Source organism: Cololabis saira, chromosome 17 (assembly GCF_033807715.1).
Source record: "Cololabis saira isolate AMF1-May2022 chromosome 17, fColSai1.1, whole genome shotgun sequence".
NCBI lineage: Eukaryota > Metazoa > Chordata > Actinopteri > Beloniformes > Belonidae > Cololabis > Cololabis saira.
Window position 1 is genome coordinate 6,025,824 of NC_084603.1, and position 22,073 is coordinate 6,047,896.

At 40.4% G+C, this 22,073-nt stretch overlaps 1 protein-coding gene across 2 annotated transcripts; it reads left to right on the top strand.

The window, feature by feature from the left end:
* Positions 1-364: 364 nt before the first annotated feature.
* LOC133463630 (collagen alpha-1(XIX) chain-like) lies at positions 365-19,534 on the top strand. Of its 2 annotated transcripts, XM_061745272.1 has the most exons (14): positions 365-415; positions 576-620; positions 1,502-1,528; positions 2,603-2,656; positions 4,189-4,233; positions 4,546-4,590; positions 4,688-4,750; positions 5,166-5,201; positions 6,666-6,710; positions 7,197-7,340; positions 10,027-10,093; positions 10,219-10,356; positions 13,617-13,685; positions 18,881-19,534. In XM_061745272.1, the coding sequence occupies exons 1-14, from the start codon at positions 392-394 to the stop codon at positions 18,979-18,981; spliced, it is 903 nt and encodes a 300-aa protein (XP_061601256.1). In that variant the 5' UTR covers positions 365-391; the 3' UTR covers positions 18,982-19,534. The 2 variants fall into 2 exon arrangements, with proteins under 2 accessions (XP_061601256.1, XP_061601257.1); XM_061745273.1 differs by lacking the exons at positions 13,617-13,685; positions 18,881-19,534 and adding an exon at positions 10,777-11,495.
* Positions 19,535-22,073: the final 2,539 nt, after the last annotated feature.

The following is a 22,073-nucleotide window of genomic DNA, read 5'->3' on the forward strand; positions in this document are numbered from 1 at the left end:
TAATACTACCCAAGAAGTCAGGATTTCCTAGTTCTCATACCCCAAATCTTTTTTTAATCACTCTGCTCTTTTGTGTTTTTGAGAAAGCCTCTTTTTTTTTTAATTACAAGTGGCTCAAGGATTATTAAGCCCACAGTTCCCTTTTTTTCTTCCTGCCTTTTTTCTTTTTTTACTTCTCACTCTCACACTCCTTTCCTCTGTTTCCCTACGTAATCACCAAATGAGCTATTGATCCTTCTCATGTTAGATTTAAAGACTCATCAGTGTAGAACTCCCTCCAGACTGCATCTATTTCTTTACGTCTGAAACTCAGAGTCTCTGAGAGAATTTGTCTGCCTCACGGTTTCTTGCGTTTCAGGGTCCGCCATCTGCGGAGGGGAACGGGAACGGGATGAGCAGCCTGTACAAGCGGCAGGTAAAGACCCTCCATATGATTCAGATTCATGTGATTCACTAAAGATGATACTCTGCCTTCTTACTGGCAAAAAAAAAGAAAGATCTTTTCTTGCTATCAAAACGAATTGACCTATATTCTAAAATATATAGTTATTATGTTTAAAAAAATGTCTTTTCAGAGTGGTGGAGCTATTTTAGGACCCCCTGGAGCTCCTGGTGCTCCGGTAAGTGTTATTTTGCCTGAAGCAAATCCTTTACAGTGTGCTGGGGAGGAACACCAGCTAACAGGCTTGCTAATACTCTATGAGCTGCAGAGCGCGGGAGAGCTGAATAACAAACAACCTGACCAACCCTCCAGCGTTATCTTGGCTTCTGAGACTCTTATATCACAGTCAATCATGCTCATTGAAAGCCGGTGGTTGGCAAAGGCCAAGAGGCTTCCTGACTCTCAAACAGGTGCCGCTGATTCACCCCCGCAAACACGGTATCATTGATATGCAAAATGGACTTCAGAAGTTCGGATTCTCCGCACAGTGCCAAGCCGAAGTGACCCAATTTGCTTATCAGTTCCTCCTGCTCCCGCTTATCAAACAGTTTGTAATCTTGTCCAGTCCTGAGAGAGATTCAGTCAGAGGCCCTGCAGGGATGCATCCACCGAAGCGAACACTTAAGGAGGCGACAAAAAGCCGACGCCGCGCTGTCCCCGGTACACAAGGCCTGTCGACGGTGGCAAAATCTTAAGGACGCTTCAGCCCATGCTGCATCTATCACAGCTCCTTGGGAGCAATCCATAAGGGAGCATACTCATCAGCGTTAAGCAGGACAAAGCATGCAATTTATCAATGATTTATTTTTATTAATGCTGAAAAATGACGGTCCAAGTTTGCAAAGCCTTTATGATAACCACGCCGGGCTGCATGACCCGTGTTTTGAAACGCAGTCACAATGTAAGCTTGATTTACACAGACGCTGCGAGAAAGGAAAAGTTATAATAAATATTTGAATTTCTAACCACAGTGTCATTTCATGCCGTATTTATGTTTTTTATGGTACCAGATGTCACGTTCACGGGGGTAATCTGTTCTCTTTTCTTCTCTCTTTAAAGGGTCCCAAAGGAGACGAGGGATCTGCAGTGAGTTGAAGCTTTTCATTCTGCCATATATATTTTTGAAGCGTCCATCTATTCTTGTCCTGCTCATACAAAAGACATCAGAGCTGCTAGTTGCAGTCCACAATTATCTCTGTGGTTTTCCAGTCTGCATCGTGGGTTAATACAGCCAAGCGCATAACCACCCATAGCAGAACTTCAACACACAGCCAGAAAAAATGACCTTCCTTCCAACAAACGTGAAGCTTTTGCACTATATCGTCTTGCTAGTTGGAACCCACGAATCCTTAACACACACACACACACACACACACACACACACACAAATAACCACACATAGAGACTCCTGAAAACAATCTACAGACGTGGAAACGACTTGACATCCCGACCATTAACTTGGATTCCTTATCCTCGTGGGGCCAATTGCATTTTTTATTGTTTTGTTGCACAGTGATTTTTCATCAGGATGTTAATTTGACATTTTAATAAATTGTGTGACCGGCTCCAGTTCTGTGCTGGAATTGCCCCAATTCGTTTCACAGCTGATCCTCTGGCTGGCCAACTCTCCCCTTAACCACAATAGCTTATTCATGACAATCTACATGTGTGACAATTACCTGGACAATCCGTCTATGTCAGCACCGGTCGCACCTCTGTTCTGGGTAATGGCATTTCTTCATGGCAGCTTGAGCAAGAGGCGCTAGATAGAGGCCATCTCTTGCTCAAGCACAGGGAATGAGTCTCTATTTTTAGAGCAGAAAGAAAGTCTCGTTGTGAAAGCCGGCTTTTTTCTCCATCACGCACCATAAGGCGTTTGATGTACTGTCCTCTCAAGATGGCTTCATATTGATACATAAAAGGTTCCATCAATACATGACCAAGAATATTAAGATGAGCGAAAGGAAATGTGGGAAACACTGGCTCCAGATGAATTTCATTCACCTGTCTCCACTTGATATTTACGTCAGGAGGTTTTTCACAAAACTTGTACTCCCACCGATTATTGTGGGACGAAAACATTAGAGCAACAGCGGCGGTCCGTATCTTTGATAGATGGTGTCAAGGTGAAGAGTGACCTATTCATCTTTCCTCTCGCAGGGCGAACCAGGAGCCATGGGTTTACCGGGGCTTGAAGGGCTGCCCGGCGCCAAGGTAAACAACGGGGAAAAAATCCTCATCAGCTTCAAACTGTCCTGATAGCAACGCGAGGAAAGCACTTTCTCTGTACCACATTATCGTTATTATTGAACATGCAACAGAGTTTCTGTTAAGATGGACGCATCTAGTTTTTTGAAACACAGAACTATTCACCAGTTTAAAGGTTAAAAACCTTGTGTTGTGGTGATGGCTCAGCTTGAAGCGAATGTAATGCTTCCAGAAGAATTTAATTGCTTTGTTTTCCTATTTGAGTTTCGCTTGACGGTATTTCAAGTTGACATTTCCAAATGGGATATAAGGCAAATTGGAGCCTAAGCATTACTGGACTAGCTGACACTCAGCACAGTGAATCTGTAGTAATAGAGGCATTTTCCTGAAGAGAACCAAACTCCCCCTTAGTGGAACGTCTAGCAATGACACGCATGTAAATACGCGTGGAAAGGTCTCCAGTGATGGGCATCTATGACTGGATGTGTTGTGGAAGTTTTGCAGGAGTGGAGGATATCAGTTTTCATACCTTTTCAAACTAATTGATCCTTCTGGGAAACATGTGTTGGAAGTAGGGCTGGGCGATATATCGAGATTTTAATATATATCGATATATTTTCAAAGGCGATATGGTACGAGACAATATCGTTTATATCGATTTAAAAAAATAAAAAAAAATTAGAATTTTTTTTTTTTTTTTTTTTTTTTTTTGGATTTTGATATAGCTTATTTGGTGACAAATTGACTTGAATGTTTTATTTGAGATTTGCACAAATGTTTTGTTATTTGCACAACTGTCAACCTCAGTGGAAAAGTCTGCCTGTTACTGTCTACATTGTATTAATTGCACAGTGTATTTTAATTTAATTGTTATGCAGGAAAGGGATATTTGTTTTATTTTATTCAAGAAGCATTTTTATTCTCTATATGCAGGCAGTTTATTTTTATTTCATTTGTTTTATACATTTTGATATTGTGCAGACCTCTGTTAATAAAGGTACCTGTGACATTTGGCACGAGGCTTTGTATTAAAACTGACTGTTTTTTTAAGGGTTTGCCTCAGAAAAAAAATGAAGCTAACAGAGATGCTAACAGAGATGCTAACAGAGATGCTATGCTATAATGCTTTGGGGGAAACCCCAATTATGTCACAGAAAAAATATCGAGATATATATCGAGTATCGCCATTCAGCTAGAAAATATCGAGATATGACTTTTGGTCCATATCGCCCAGCCCAGCCCAGTTGGAAGCTTGACATGTGCCAAGTTTTTCCAGTTAAGAATTCTTAAAAAATAATAAATAAAATAACAATTTGTTCATATTTGCATTGTTACTATTACCATAATCAATATTTCTAAGCAGATATTTCACGTTTCTTTTTCCGCCTCTAAATCAATCCAAAGCAGAACGGACACTGCGAGATTCATTATAGTCACATTTAAGCAGTTTTTATACATGTGTATGTGTCTGTGGGGCATAACAGTGTTTTCTTTGTGTGACGTGTCTGTCATCAGCTTGATGTGTAATGTGTTTCTAGGGAGACATTGGCTTGTCTGGCCCGTCTGGAATACCAGGTCCTCAAGTAAGTCCCCCCACCCCCCAATTAATTAACACAGTACTTGTCTTTGATCAGTAATTTGTGTTGTTTAGGTCTGCTGTTGGCAACAAGTCAATGATGATTCATTAACTACTGAATAGCAGCTTTCAAAATATACTGTTTCGATTAAGAACTTCATAGACCTGTGGTCTGATGGATGGATGGATTTTCTGTGCGGCTATATGCTCTGGCTTTGGGCTGTATCATGAAGACGATGCTGCATAGGTGCTATAGATAAGACACTTGCCAGGACCTGCTAAACAATTTATGTTCTCAACTTATATTTGTGATTGACAGGGGAAGCCCGGCACTCGTGGAGAGTCAGGAATCCCTGGAGAGCCGGTGAGCCGCGGCATCCGACTCTCTTTGAATTGTCAGTCCGTGTGTCAGTCCTTCGTCAAGGGAGACTGACACACTGGCTCTCTCTGTTCTCTGACAGGGCGAAAGAGGGCCAATTGGAGAGACAGGATTCCCTGGACCAGAGGGGCCCCAAGGTGTTCTTGTAAGGCTGCTCTCTTTTTTATTATCAGGACTAGCTTCTGCTGCCTTACTACTGCACCTTCCAGTAATGTCCACGTGCCTGCACGTTAGCTGAGCCATTGTTGCATCAAAATGATCGTATGAATGGTGGGAGGGAAGACCATAATTCAAGGACACTATGGATGAAATACGTACGTTAGCTCCCACTTGTCCTGTAGATGATTACATTCCTCCATATAATTACCATCAGAGATAGTTTCTGTAATTTTCTCTGTAAGCACACAATGGAACAATGTTCACTCAGCAATCAGGATCATTATCCCTTACTTGAGATATCTCATTAACTGTGGAGATTACTAGGGGTGCAACAGTGCTGATCCAATCGAAAGTGGGAGCTGATACAAAATGTCTTTGTTTGTGTTGCGCTCCTTGAGCAGGGCAGACCTGGAAAAGATGGAACTCCCGGATTCAAGGTGAGTTGTGCGAACACGCTGCAAATCCCCTTATAGAAAGTGCTTTACATCAGCCCGGCTTCAGAGAGATGGCACAGCAGATTCTTATCCCTCCCTCAAGCTACAGCACGCCGACTGCCTTAAACCTATTTGCATATTTGAGATTTTAGCGATAAAAAAGTAAATGGAATACTGCTGATTTAAGGCTTTGTTGACTTTTAGTCTTTTAACCTAATTATACAGTTAATGCTTTCAGACAATGATAAAATGTTTGTAATGGAGAATGAGGGGTATACACACTTCAAATAATATGCATTTTCCCTGCTCGGTGAAGCTGGTTAAAGATGAAATGCATGCTGCAGGAAAGTCTGCTTTTAGGCTACAAATCAAATTTATTTTACACTATTTACCTCAAGAATACACCGAATGGTCTCCAGGATGCAGAACAGACATGCTTGAGTAGCCATTCCCAATACATTATGATCTAACACCCAGACTTGACTGATTGTGATTATTACTGTTCTGCTGTAATATACAAGATGTTTTTTTTTCTCACCTTACACCTTAATGACAGCCCCAACACTTTATTGTTTGTTCATTCTTATTATTTAATATCCTTCCATTATATTCTCAGCATGCCACGGTGGTCGTCTGCACACTGCTCACTTTTCAGTGGGGCAACAGTGCCATCTAGTTGGTGGCTCTGCTCTGCTGTGTAGAGTCCTTGCTCGCTGCTTTGAGATTTAATGTAATGCTCAGGGAAGCACATTTCAGTGGGCAAGATGATAGATTTAAGCTTCCCATCAGGCAGCGGGGAATACAACGTACTGCAGATTAAAGCAGGCAAGGGAGAATGGCACCAGAAAGCGATGCCCGCTTTAAAGCCACATCATGCCAGATTGTCTTTTGCATGGCTCCTGTAATCCAGCGGGAAATTGATACAAAGAAGCTCCCAGAGGTATCGCAGCAAGCCAAGTAAAGGGAAGCAATGAGGAGTGACAGGGAGGGACTGGAAGACGCAAGATGTTTTGACAGGCATTTTCTCACAGCTCCTTTGTACAGTGGAGACAGCTGCTGGGAAAAGCAGGCCTTTGTCAAACAAAACTGGAGTGATGCAGAGGAGCCATGACATTGCAGAAGGTGAAACACTATACTGGGGAATATTATAGAAGTGATCCACCTGAGCTGAGTTAGAAGCAATCAATGCACAGTCATCTGAAAAGTGCACGTTTCTCAAAGTCAAACAATTCACAAAACGCTTGCTCACAGTTTTCCTGCAGCCAACAGAAGAAAATCCTCTGCAAATATTGGAGTGAATATCTGGGATTTAATAAAGATCTCTGCTGCATATGAACAGAACACAGTAATAGCTTGTTATGTGTGGATAATTTCTTTGTTCTCCCATTCAGTTGTTTTTTGTTTGTTTGGTTTTTTTTCTTCAGCAACACAAATTTAAAGAGAATTTTGTTTGCTTTGCTTCCGAAGGGTGTCACAGGTAATCCTGGCGATAGAGGATCCAAAGGAGAACGCGTAAGTTGCGTCAACATTGCTTTCCTAAACAGAAGCTGCTCTATGATTCATAGTGCAGTGCATAAATATGTTGATGAAAAGTAGTAATGAAATACCTCACTTCAGCACAAATATGACTAATCCCCTCGAGCACATAAGTACTAGAAAAGGCATTTAACGCTCAGTGCAGTTTCCTTTTGTATTTGCAAAGGCTCTGTCACACGTCTGCGGTAATCTGCTGCAAATTCTGGTAAAAGAGGATACAAAATGAGGCTTTTAGCTTCACAGCTGGCAGCAGAAACTCAGGACAGGTGACTGACACTGACAAATTAGAAGAAAGTAGTCACTCTGCACAGCATGTTAAATGATAAAGTTGGACTGACAATTATAGTGACAGTGATGCAGCTTATGCCAGCCAGTAACGCTGGCTGTGATTGATGTGGAGCAGAACTTTCACACACTTAGTACGATCCCAAGCTGAGATATAACTGAACTTCTTCACCCCAGGGTGATCCAGGGATTCCCGGAGAACGAGGTCTTCAAGGAGAGAGGGGTCGCATGGGAGATCCTGGCTCAGTAGGACCAAGCGGGCCCCAAGGCGGAAAAGGCGATCCCGGCCCCCCAGGACAGCTGGAGAGAATGAAGCTTCTGGTAAAAAGGAAAACTACACATGACCTCAACGTAAACACAAATGCTCATCGCCCAACCTGCTCACACGGCTGGTGCAACTGGTGCAGTTTTCACTCACCGTAGAGGAAATGGTGTAGGTACAGCTTTCTGCGTGAAACATCAAACAGAGCTGTGTGAGAACGCTTGCTGTTCTCTTTTCTGCTCCACGCTTCCCACTCCTGATCATCTAGGCGCAACAGAAGGTCAGAGAGGGAGAGAGACAGAGAAAGACAGAGATATGTGGGTGTGCCAAGAGCTCTGCAGAGCAGAGAGAACACCTCCATCTGTCACAGACATTTTACACTCACTGCAGTTATATAACAATCATGCCAAAAAGAAGATGTTCTGAATGCACAGAATCACTGTTGAAGCCTATTATAGTTATTGTTGCTGCTCTGGAAACTTAAAAAATTATAGACATAAACGTGCTTTTTTTTCTTAATTTATTCAACTTAAGTTGACAGTTATGTTATAACTACAGATTCAAAACTTTGATTTGAGAATATTTACAGACACATTTTTAGAAAACGGTATGAATTACAGCTCTTTTTGTATGCCAGATTTTTATTCAGGGGCATTACATTTTTTATATATATATATATATATATATATATATATATATATATATATATATATATATATATATATATATATATATACCGTATTTTCTGGACTATAAGCCGCTACTTTTTTCATAGGTTTTGAACCATGCGGCTTATACAAAGGTGCAGCTATTCTGTGGATTTTTCTTCCACCACTCGGGGCGCTCTAACCGGAATTAGAATCAAAACCAAGACAAAATAAATGCAAAGAAGAATACACTACTTCTTCTTTAGCAGATAGAAGTAGAAGCAGATTTAAAACAGATAAATAAATACCGGTTATTTTCTCTTGGTTCTGTCCCATTTTAATCAGCAAAGTTGCTGCCGTGTTAAAAGACATCGTTAGGAAAGGATCTATTTAGGTACATACATGTACATAATTTACAGTTCAAAATCGTTCTGTACATGTAGTAAATATCTAATCTGACAACATAAATATCTGCGGCTTGCATATCTTTTTTTTAAATAGAGCGGATGCAGCTTATATGCAGGTGCGGCTTATAGTCCAGAAAATACGGTATATATATATATATATATATATATATATATATATATATATATATATATATATATATATATATATATATATATATATACTCAGAGGTACCAGCAACATCAGGCCAGAAGCCTATAGAGCAAGTTTTGTTATCATTGTTTAAAGCTTTTTTTTTTGCATATATATGAGGGGGGGGGCATCTGCTGCAAATCTGAAACCAGAAAAACACAAGAAAACACACAACGGGCACACAAACCTTTGGAATCTGCAAGAGACAAAAACAGTAACAGGCAGAGACAAAAACAGCAACCATTCCAGGTCTCTTAAATGACATCAGGACTAGGCTACTATCTGTCCCTGAAACTGTGGGGTGAGCATGGAGGTGAGTGAGTGAGTAGTATGTGTGTGTGTGTGTGTGTGTGTGTGTGTGTGTGTGTGTGTGTGTGTGTGTGTGTGTGTGCAAGGTGAAAACAAGGCTTTACCTGAACTGCACCAAGAGTGGACGAGGGAGGGCACAACCCCGCCACCCGAGAGACCAGAAGCCGACAAAGAAGAGACCTGAACCCAGGCCACCAGCAGCCCCACGGAGGGCCAGAAGAGGGCGGGAGGAAACCCCCCCCCCGCCAGCGATGCCCCGCCCTAACCCAGCAGGCAGCCAGGAAACCCACGGCGACAGACCAGGACCCAGCCGAGCACCAGCCACCCGGCACAGGCCGATGGAGGGGCCAAGAGGTCCACGCCCTTCAGGGCCACAACCCCCACCTGGCGAAAGGCCCAGCTATCAGTCCCTCCCTCGGTTCCCCTCCACCCAAGCCGAACGCAGGAAACATGGGTGTAGGAAGAGCTCAGTCCTGCCTCCTGGTGATGGGTGTGTGGGTGTGTGACTAATGCGGTTAAATCAGGGAGGGGGAGGTCAGGCCACCATGTGGCTATGCCAGATGAAGTGGGACATTTGTCTGCAAAGCTGTTTCACAAACAGCTTCTCACTATCCACTCATTATTTCTTTGTCAGTTACACAAATAAAACATCTGATTTCATGTTGTCATTGACGGTCAAAAGCTGTTCAGTGCCATCTGAAGGATCAGAGATCACCGATGTCCGGCTTATTCCTGCACCCTTCCCCTTTTACACTCCAGATTCCTCGAAGCATTTAATAATGCAATGCACCAAAGAGAGAGAAATATGTTAATCTCTTCCAATGTTTCTTTGAGGAACTAATGTCTTATTGATTTGTTCTCACAAAGTCATTAACAGAGTGGATGATTCTCTGCCTGTCTTGAGCCTGTACAGATTCAGCCTCTTGGAGATGCTGCTTTCGTAGCAATTTGTCATTATAATCACCTGTAGACATCGCTTGTTTGCATTCATGCTCATGTTCGTGCTCATGTTTTCAATATGAATTTTAAATCTATAAATTAAGTCAAGATGCACGACAACTATCCATTTAATTTTAATGCTTTAACTTTTAAACTTAATGTCTGTGTTGCAGCTTGACTTTGATTGAAAGTGTCTATTTGTGTCTATGGTAAAATACTCCGGTAAAAGCTTTTTAATTCTTCTCACACGCAGGACGATCCCAGCTTCGCAGAAGAGCTTAGAACATTCATCCAGAATGAAGTTATACGGGTTTTTCAAGGTACAAACAGTTTGATATCTAGCATTGTTTATAGTATCGTTTTAGCCCAGCTTCATTTCTCCCCACCTCGTGTCACCTTTAATCATTCTCTGTGTGAAATCTTTCTTTAATTTCTTGGCTTGCAGAGAAAATATCAAGCAGTGCCATGCTGCAGAAGACACCTGCTGGAATCTTGGCTTCTCAGGTCCAAGGGCCTCCAGGACCCCCTGGCCAGGACGGACTGCCAGGCTCACCAGGAGAGCCTGGGCCCCCCGGTTCTCAAGGTAGGAGCTCCGGACTGCGTTTAAGTGCTGGACAGAAACAGCACCTCAGGAAAACAACCACTCCAATTCAAATGTGAACAACAAATCATGTTCATCCCATACGATTGCTCGTTGGTGAACATGTTTAACCATTTGTTGTCTTATTTAACTGAATGTTTCTGTACGTACCTGCGTCATTTACTCCACTGGCACTTTAAAAATGCCACTAACTGTCTACTGACTTATACATGTAGCCTTCTTTTTTTAAAAGAAGGGCCGGTTATACCTGTAAAAACGCAGACTAGAGGTATATGTGACAACAACTCAAGCATGTTATTGTTATGAAAAGAGCGGATAGGAATTCGTACACATTGGCTGGATTTGGGGCTGGGCTGACACTTGTATTTTGTAAGGATTCATGGGTATTTTTCTCTTGCATAGACCCATATATCAATGCAGACTGAGGGGCGGGAAGCAGAGGAAAGGCCAGAAGTGTGGTGCACAGCAGCTCTCGGGGGAATATGAAGACAAACGAAGAATTGAAGTGAATAAGAGAAAGTGTTATCAGTGTGGACAGGAAAGAGCTTCAGTATTGATACCTCACTCTGGAAAAGAAAGCTTCTAAAATACAAAAGGAGCATAGTCAGGAAGGAGGGAGGACACCTTTTATCAAACTAATACAACTCTTTGACTGCTCACACAACACTAATGGTTTGCCAGTCAGGCTTTTGTACCTCTGACTTGCTTAGATTTGTATTGTGTTCCAGCAGAACTGTGGTATCTTAACTTTTGAAGAGGAGTGTTTTATGCGTTGGTGCTAATCACGGCACCACCGCATAGGGCTTTCTCTTTGAGCTTTGTATCTACCTCACATTATCGTAAGACCATTTACATTTTAACCCTTTGCTATGATTAAAAATGCTGCTTTCATTCATAAATAATGTAGTTAGAAGTAGACAACTACTCAACACAAATGATTGTGCTGCGTTAATGCTGCTGGTGTTACACGTCTTGAATGTTGTTTTGCTTGTGTTCTTTTTTTAATGCTTCCAAAGAGTGTTTTACAGGTGATTTATAATGCAGCTTTGAAATAAATATTTATTGAAAATAAAGAGGAAAGTTATTTCCCTTGATAAATCAAGGATTCAACAACTTCTTAATTTTTTTTCTTTGTTGACTTGTGCCTCCTCTCAGCTGGTGCGAGAGATCGGGGTAATATTTCCTCATTATTTCTCGTCATCCTCCGCTGGAGACTGTGCTCCTCTGGAATATCCAATTTGACTTCTTTTCCATTGTGCCAAAATGAATAGTTTATGGAGAAAAATAACCCCTCTGTTGAAACCACTGTCTGTTTTTTTTTTTTTTTTTTTTTTTTTGTGTTTTCTTCCTCGCGGTTTGATCACACGGGGGAGGAAGTCTCCAGCTGTTAGAGCAGGCCCAGGAGGACTCGTGCTGAAGAACAGCATTTCTTTTATTTCCTCCTTTGTTGTAATTGAGTGCTCATTTATCATTCTATTCATCTCCGACTTTGTAGACCCAAAAGAAAACACTCTCTGATGTAAGTCATTGTGTTAAAGTGCACATTTCATAAATTCTGCATTTTATTGTTTCACCATTAATTTTTAATTCTTTTATTTCTGTTACTTCTGTATATTTATTGATACTGACTGAAACGGAGTGTTTTGCTTTGTTTGTTTGTTTGTTTTTTTTCTTTTTTTTATATCCACCAGGCTGTAAGTTGTGATTTGAAGCAACCCTGCATTTTTCTTGTACAATATTGATGATTCACTAAACATCCCTACTGTATTTGATGGAGCAGCTGCTCGGAGAAAAGTGTTTTCTTTATTCTTTCCTAAGGAATGCTGGCAGTATGAATTCAGTGTTTTTGTTATCAATAATGTTTACAACGGAGTGCGTGCGACTGAAGGACTGCAATCCTATCAATCAAGAGGGAACCAGCTCTCCTTGGCAATATGATGTTGTACATTAGTGGGGCTGGAAACAATTTGTTTTCGACCAAGTGCACCGTGTGGCATTTTTCAATTCCGTCAGAGTGCAACAATCCAACGTGCCACCCAGGCTTATGGTTCTGTATTATTCTACTTTTCTTTTTTTACTTTTTTTACTTCTTTTTTAATTTTTTTTATGCTTAAGGTACAGTGCATTTTCCTCCATGGGACCCCCCCCCCCCCCCCCTGAATGAGTGCCCCAGGCTATGTGAGTGTTGAAATAAGTCTCATTATTGTGGCATTGTGTGGATAGCCCCTCTTTCTTTGAGATTCAGTTTTGGATCATTCATAAGCCTTTCTTCCAAGATTTTTTCTGACATGTAAGCGTCGAAGCGTTTCTCCTTTGGGCCAGGCGGTGCAGTGCTTGATACTCCTGTCAATGTCTCTGATGCACTCCGTGCAACTGCTGGTTGTGAGACTCCATTACTTGAAGTGCCTCGTGGGGGAAATATTGTTGCAGCCCCTTACATTTCTCATTCTCACTTGGTATGCTGCTGTTTTGAACTGTGAGGACTTGCCAGCACGGCATGCAGTGGAAAAAACAGTTGAATAAGGATTGTGTGCATATTGTTTTAAAAAAAATCGCCTGATCTGACTTCAAGATTAGTGCACATGCTATCATTTTATTTTATTTTATTTTATTTACCTATCACCTACTTCTTGATTAAGCATGTGCGTATTAGCCATGAAACCCATAACAGTTGTATGCATTTGTTGTTTTTTAAAGTCTATATTTCCTCAGAGTCCATGTTTTTGCACTCCTGTAAAACAGCCTGCAGTGACCCACAATTCTGACCTCCGTCTGAAAAAAAGGCATCTATATTCTGTTTTTTAAGCCTTCAAAGACACGTTTTTTGTGGTCCGAATGTTGACCCATGACGCCTCTTTCTTCAAACACTAATGCACAGGTGGCTTGTTTGATGGTTTGTATTTTGCCCGAAGGTCAGCATGTCTTTAATTGTTCAAACGTTCAGGATTGCAGCTTGGGATTGAGAGGAGTCTTTTTATTAAATTCCTGCTAAAGTTGCATTGTTTCATCGAAGAAATTGCTGCCGTGATGTCTTACTTTGTTGTCATTAACAATCCATTTTGTATGAGTCTGAATTCTGGACCGATGGAAAGTTTGGACGTGTGTCTCCATCTGGAAACTGCATTAAACATGCCGTGTTACTAATCTCACTAACTATTCCTGTCAGTGAACATGACCCCACGCAACTATAATTCACGTTTTTCAGTGTTTTTTCAGCGTTGCGTGTGTTTGTGTGTCATCAGGTTACAGGGGCCAGAAAGGAGAACGTGGTCAACTTGGGCTGGGGTTACCAGGAGACCCAGGACTACCGGGTAAGAACGCCTCACAGGAGCCATCTTAGTCTGAACAACTTATTGTAACTAGTTGTTTTTTAGTAGTTTTTTTTTAATCCAACTATGGCTTGAGCAAGCATAAGAAATAATACAGTTTTTCAAAGAAAGCCCCAGCAAACATCAGTAGTTACTATAGCTGGAACACCACTTTGTTGTGGAAAAAAACCCTATTTTTGTATTTGAAAATATTTGCACTCATGTCTTTTATACTATTACACATGATTAGATATTAGAGAAGGTAACACCAGATGCAAAAATTATTATTTTTAGGCACAACTTTTTTGCCTGTTTCTTATTATTTAAAGATTCCAAAAGGAAAACGGGGCCAAGAAAGCATAACCTCCTTAAGCCTGAATTATGGTTCCACTTTAAATCAACGCAGAGCCTATGCCGTACAGCGTAGGCTATGCCGTCACTGATGTGCACCTCCCAAAAATTGTAACTATGCGTCGAAGCGACGCGGACCCAACGCAGACCGGTTCTGGTTCGTGAAGCAGTCGTGAACTTTCAGCGCTCTTTTCTTCGTGTGTGTGTGATTTTTTTTTTTTGTTGTTTTGGTTGTCCTTATCTCTTTGATTTGCTGTGACCGGAAAAGTCGGAAGCCAAACAAAGCATCAACTAGTGCTCTGGGGGGGTACTGCACCGCGGCAAAATGGAGTGACGGAGAAGTCCGAAGGGTTCACGACGGCGTCACGGCAACGGGGTAGGCTCTGCGTTGGTTTAACGCAGAACCTTAATTCAGGCTTTAGTGTAGTTATTCATAACATACACAACAATAGCATCAATAGTTATTGGTGCTATTGATCCATAGCCCCATCAGGTGTCAAAGTGTCCTTTGACACCTGACACTGAACCCAACATTGTCCCACAATATGTCCATTGGAGTTAGAGAGTAATATTCAAAGTGCTGCTGAGTGACTGTCATATAAATGTGCGTGTGTCTGTGTGAATCGGTAAATGAGAACCACTTTGTAAAGTGCTTTGTAAAACCTAGACGTGGTTAAAAGGTGCTGTATAAGTGTGAGACCATTTAGCATTTTAATTTGCAGACAGGTATTTTTATAGCACTTAAAAAAACATCAGCCACAGGCCAGTAAGCTGGAAGCAAGAAAGCAAACTTCTTTGGGCTATGTATAAAAACACTTACTGGAGCTGCCACATTTGTGGCCAGATGATCAGGTTCAGCAGCAGATAACATTCTTTCTCCATTTTCACTTCATTTTGTCTGTTTTACCTGTACAATGAAAGCTAAGAAAAGTAGTTGTTTACACCCTCATTTGTTAACTCAGCTGGTTAGTATTGAACCAAGCTCCAGGATTTGCATTATGGTTTTGTTAAGACCCCTTTTGCAATTATTGCACTCGAGTATAAAGTGGAATTCTGCCGTCAGTTCTGCAAACTCAAATCCCATCTCGCTTCTGTCCTGAACAAAAGAACCAACCAATAACGTCAGAATGTCCCCTGCTACCGCGAGAAGTGGGATCACTTCACTGGCTTCCAGACTGCGACAGCAGGAGTTTATCATTGAACCTAAAATCTCTCATATCATCTGTGCATAATGCATGCGTAGGGCAAAGGAAAGTTGGCTGGAGCTCCTCTGGAGAGGATAAATCACAGCTGTTGAAAGACATGATCTCTAGAGGTGTTCGGTTAAGAGAAAGCACCTGCGGCATAACTGGTGGGGGTTATACTTAAGCTGCAGCCACAGTTGGAGAGAGTTGGAAAGTACTTGAACTAACTGATATGAATGCAGGTCCATGGTTCTGGTTTCCCCCCTCCTCTTAGATTTACAAGTCCCCGTAGCCTACAACACAAGATACTACCTGAAAATTAAAAAAAAAAACATGACAAAATGCACAAATCCTACACTTGGCCAGGGTACTGAAAGATAGTTGGGATCCTTGGTATCTGCAGATATAAGTTCCCCCTAGTTTGTGAAGACTAGGTTGATGAGTCACACACAGGAGATTCATACAACTCAGTTTTATCAGTTCTGCTGAAATGATAAGGAGAAAAAATCTCTGCAGAAGTCAGCAGCACCAGATCCATTCATGAGGAGAATCTGAGTGAATAAGAAAATACTAATTATTTCAGGTAATTCACGTGAATCTGACCACAATGGCCAACTCCTGTCTTTTCCTCCACCTCCAGTAGTGCATCACTTCTTAGCAGTTGCTAATTAAAAGAGGAAAACTTACACACCAACACACTTTAACACCCTAGAAAAATAAAATACACGGAAGTGCTTTGTAGAGTTTAATGTGTGAGCAGGTAAGCGATAGATAGTTGAGGCAGTGATGGAAGGGGACAAGCCGGGTTTTCACACTGAGGTAAAAGGGACAGCAGCTCCTTTTGTACAAAGTGTGTTTGCCTTTGTCAAGCTGTCGCTGGCCTGACCGATGTAATGGACACTCCTTTGGCAGGACTGCAGCGGAGGGTTTTTCACAAGCTTACCAAGATCCATTTAAAAGATGGTGTTATCACCGGGTGTCAGGTCTGACGAACGGCGCATGTACCAGTATGTAAGAGACCACAAAGCAAAATGGACTGCCTTGCCACCTCAAGAAGCTGTTGCTAGGTAACAAGAGATATTAAAGTCTCATCTACCATGATGACCTCAATGTATTAGAGTGGGGAAAAAAACACATCCTCGCCGTCATTCTCATCAGTGAAATAACGGATCACATTGATTGTAAGTCAGATCTTTCACAATGAATACTTTTCTAATGCTGATTTGGAAAAGATACGCAAAGTCACTTATAGTAAAATGATCTATGACTCCATTTCCACAGATTTGCTCACATCTGTGAATTTAAGCTCACTATGTGGTAAAATAAAGAGCAAGTATGACAGTTTCTTTGTAATTATTAGAGAAACACTTTCTAAAATGTTAAAGGACCGCAGAAAAGAAATTATTTCAGTTATTTTTTATTGCCTACATTATTTTTTATTCAAGCCCAGTAATTTAGGCTTAATGTAGTAATTTTTTAAACTTTGCTTGGAATAAAAGGCTGGAACTGCATTTAAAAACAAAACAAAAAAAAACATATTTTGGTCAGTAGTACTTTTTCTGAATACATAATCTCACTATTGATTCTGTTCATTATTTATTCTAATTTGGAAGTTTAATGTGCTGCAAACATACTGCAAACAGTGATTTATACAGTATATGTCTTGATTTTAACTTTACCCATCCATTTAATTCAAGTAGAATGTATGTGATGCAGTCAAACCCAACATTTACACCGCCTGCTTGCGACTGTGTGAGTCCCACTCGTATGCCAAACCCTCTCTTGCACATCAGCACATGGGTGCATGACCCGTGAGTTTCCCGCGCCGTCTGGCACAGCGACATTGGCTTTGGATCCTGGAGTTCAGTGGATTTGGGGGATTGAGACTTCCTTTGATTGGCTTTGTTTCAGCACATCCTTCCAATGCTAGACAGGATGGGGATCTAAGGAGTTTTCAGCCCAGACTACCTAGATTTATACTGTGGGTTTATTTTTTTTCATGTTCCTCAAGCTGATCCTGATTCCTTTGTGCACTGCGTTGGGGCCCAGCGTCTTGCTGGGGGAGATAGGCAGGGGTTCTCCGTTGCCATCGGGTTTATGTGGACAGGCACCACGTAAAACTAACATCAAGGTGAATGCTAAACGTCAGTGTTCTCTTTCATGGCAGTCACTTTGATGTCTCACTATGGGATAAGAAGCACCTGCCTATTGCTTGGAAATAATATACATCTCTCTCTCTCTCTCTCTCTCTATACATATATATATATATATATATATATATATATATATATATATATATATATATATATATATATATAATATAGAGAGAGAGATTAATGTGAGACGGCAAGAAATTTACAAGGGAGGGCAGATATACAAAAAAAGAAAAGATTCTGGGCAATTCTTCAATACCGTTCCCTTCGGTGCTGGTGGTTGTTTCAGTTACGCTTGTCTCCACATCCCATAGTGAGACATCAGAAGAACTGCTATAAATGGGGAACTTGCATAACCCCGGTTCAGAGAGTAGCATGAGTCAGATGTGTCACCAGAAGACCCTGCTTACGAGGGTGAATCAAGAAGTTATTTGTCTTGAACGATGTTGCGTCATAGAGCATGTCATGACAGCACCAGTCAGGATCGTTGCACTAAAATTAAAACGTCTGAGGTAAACACCGGTTTGGGGGATGAAGGGGTAATGTGAGACATTTCACTCATGCTTCTCTGAGAAATGGCATTTCCTGAAGTAACCTGAAGTTTTATTATTGAATGTTACATGACAACGATTAGCGTTGTTCATGTCACAGAAACATTTAATCACTCCTCACCAGTGGTTTTAATGTTGTTTCTTTTTTTTTTTTACATGTTTCTTTATTGGGTAATCCATGTAAATTATATTACACAATAAACATTTCTTTTAAAGGGTTCGACAGAATACCCCGTTTTATATTTTACCATACACACTCAAAAAATAAATAAATAAATAAATAAATAACTAAATAAAAAAAATAAAAAATAAATAAATAAAATAAATAAGGACACAAAACTTAACATAACAAACACCCCAAAACACACACACTGCAAAATACGTAATTATAAACAGGTCCCAAAGTAAGTACCGATTACCAATCAAACTCTGACTGAAGACAATAATAATAGGAAAAATAAAGTAATAAACTAAAATACAGGACACGCAAAACAGCAGCAACAAAAAAGTTAAAAAAAAAAAATTAAAAAAAATAAGATAAATAAATAAAAATTTAAATAAACTGACATAAGAGGAACCCTAAAAAAAAATGAGACATGGTTAGCAATATCATACTTCTCTGTAATTAAGTTAAATCAGATTAAATTAATCTTCCAAGGATGCCAAAGAATTAACAAAAGAAAGAATATAATATAATATAATAATATTTAATGTTGTTTCTGATCAGTGCCTTTGCGATTTAAGTGAGTCATTAAAAAACAATTCACTTTTGTGGATCAGAAACAAAAAAGCTCTGCAAGTAGCTTTATCATAACTACTGTATAACTTCTGTACAGCTTATCAGCTATTGTAGGGGAGCCTGTGACTGTGCCAAGCTACTCTTTAAACATTACAGTGTAGGTCTACTGAATGATTATAAAGTGCAGTTCAGTGAAACAATCTCTCAACTCTCCTTCAAGGCCCCCCTGGCTTTACGTCTCCTGGCTCTCCTGGTTCCCCGGGACCCCGTGGACCTCCTGGGACATGTGACCCCTCCGACTGTCTTCCTCCGTCCTCGTAAACCAAGCAAAGTGTGGTGTGAGCTAAGGCGAGGACAGCCACCCGGTGCTGAACTCTGCGATGCCGTCGCAGAGCAGGAAAACACAACCTCATTGTTTCCGACAGCTTCCTCAACTCTGCTCTATCAGGCAGACTCATAACCGACCTCTGCTGTTCACTTCACAACAACATTTGGGTGCCGTTGGGGTTTTGTTTTTCTGGGATTGCTGTTCTGTTTTGCTTTGTTTTGAACGCAGCTGAAAACCTTTTGCAATGTTGTACTTTGATGGCAGTACTTGTTCTCACAACCCCTACTGTGATGCAATGCATTCCTTGTCGACTCTCAACGTGTCTTTCAAGACCATGAAATGACTTTGTTTTGTCAACTTCAGACCTGACTGAAAACAATCTTAATTATTTGTTTGCCTCTTTAATGGGCATGTCTATGCACTCTTCTGTTCTCATTCAGATAAGCGATTGTGCAGGCAGAAGGTAAATGTTTCTCTTTGTGTGTGTGTGTGTGTGTGTGTGTGTGTGTGTGTGTGTGTGTGTGTGTGTGTGTGTGTGTGTGTGTGTGTGTGTGTGTGTGTGTGTGTGTGTGTGTGTGTGTGTGTGTGTGTAAGTGTGTGTGAGCGCAAGTGCACGTGAAATACAGGGGAAGGAGATTATTTCTGTGCAGGTGTGAGAAAACAACTGATTTATGAAACTTCTTATGCAACCAAAGTGCAGCCAATGTATCTGGTGTAGAAATTATTTATTTTGAGTGTGTAACTCAAAGAGTGTCATTCATGGAACTTATTCTAATTGTAGCATGGATTTTCAGTACCGTTATTGCTAAAATGTTTATTAGTGGAAGCTTAAATTGCTTATAATGTTGGGAAGTGTTGGTTTTCTGTTTTTTTTTTAATATCTTGAAATTGTAATACGACACATTTGCATTGTGTACGATAATCAGTTTTAGTTATCCTGCAGTGAAATCACAACTCATGACGTCTTCCCACTTTCTGCAAGTCACATGTTAGTACTGAGCGCTCATCAGTGACAATTGCTGAAGTTGTTGCAATTCAAGAACCCACCAACAATCCTATGAAACTGTCTGACTCTATTCGTGTGAGACACGAACATCAAGGGCAGATGTTTCCACATGAAAAAGAATGTACTTTAAATAATGTTAATTTTCAGGGAGTGTGAAGTGACCCCCACCCTTTTTACTTCTCCTCTTGGTTTAATCTGTAAATAAGTTTGTGTTTTTTTTTCTTTTTCTGTCATATGGGGCTTGTTCTGGGACCTGACAATGTAACTTCATAAGCAAGCTGTCATTGAAACGGCGCATTATGGTTCTCCTTTACATTATTGATCGTACATTGGTGCAAGTGTTGAAGACTGTGTTGTGTCTCAGATGATTACTGACATATATTGTTTACATAGTGTCATGTATGATGATTCCTTTGGTTTATGTGTATATTTTTCATTTTTTTCAACAAAACAAAGGGAATCGGACTACCACACATCTATCCATTTTTTATTTTGGTGAAATGTTATACTCATGGATGTACTTGAACTTTTTTCACTTTATTTTGGTCTACATCCTGGTTTTTCACTCACTGACCAATATGTGCGTTACTGTGGATTATCAGGTTAATCTGTGTTTTTAAAACTGGAGGTTTGATTTATTTATTTTCTGTGAGACTCTTCGAAGCGTGTTTAATGTTTTTGCTTAATTTCTGATAGTTTTGAGTCGACTTAACTTTAATAGGCTGCGCTATACGTCAGTTTCCAGAAACACGTGTGGAGGGATGAGCATTTTACGGACTTGACATTAAAGTAACATTTGAACTGTTAGATTTTAATAATTTCCCTTTTTTGAAGAGATTTACACTTTTAAATGTGTGCACTGAGAGAAAAAAATGACCCCCTGCTTTCTAATCGTACTAAATAGCGAACATGTTACAGTACACAAGAGAAAATGATAATTGGCTTGAAGTGAATTGCTTTCATTTTTGGGTTTCTTTAACGGCGTGGCATAGCTAAAGGCTTTCATTTTACTTTTTAGTCTTGCTGTCATGAATGTTTCAACAGTTCTGCTGCAACATCAGATTTTTTTTCCATTAATAACTCTCTTCTATCTATATTTCATCCTTTAAGATCCATTTGACACTTTTCTTTGTGCATCATGCCTCCCATCACAGCGATTATGTATCTTTTACATAATGAATTATAACTCACATGCAACGCAGAAGATCCACAACATTTTTTTTTGCCAGTATGCCAGCTTGGCTTTTTATCTCTACTAAATTTTAAGTGTGTGAGTGAGTCTAAATTTAGAATTGAATGCATGTCACTGACTTCATTTGTGAGTTCAAGGAGCCCCCTGCTGGCCAAGTTGTTAATCTGCCACTGCTGAACGTGAAAGAGGAAAAAGAAATCTTCCTTTGGTTTAATCCCCTTTCTGCTTTTTCTTACTCTTTCCTTTTATCTCTTTATAGTTACTTTATGGGTTCCTGTCAGGGAAAGCATTGCTGATACTGATGAGATTCATATGAGACAGTTCCAGCAAACTCGTCTGATCCAAACTTTGTTTTTTGTTGGGGTCTTTTTTTGGTTCACTGCTGAGAGCTGCTCCTTCTACAATAATGAATTTAGCTTGAATTGATATTAATGTGCACTACTTTGCTGCTTCCATTTAACTGAACAGCATGATAAGGAGGAAGAACATTGATGTCACAGCTCACTTCACTAGAAATTTGCAGCTAATGAACAACGAGTTAAAATCAGTTTATTTTCCGTGGAAAATGGCAGAGGAAAGCTAAATCAAAGGGTGGAGTTGCTGCAATTTCCTTTGAAAAAACACCTGAAGACAAGCTTTCAAGTAATAGGAAAGAAAAAACATTTACAACAATGATTTTCATACATCCGCATAATTCATTAGTGCTTGTTTTTCACAGTAATGTAAGTCGATCCGGTTGCCACGTATAATCTAATCTTGTAAGTAGCTTGTAATGAGGGGGAATATAGATCAGGCTCTCAGCACGGCCCCTCGGATTAAAAATGCCTGCCTGCTGCTCTCACTGAAACTGCTCTTTTGCTCCCGTATAAGCTCGTGTCGTGCTGAGT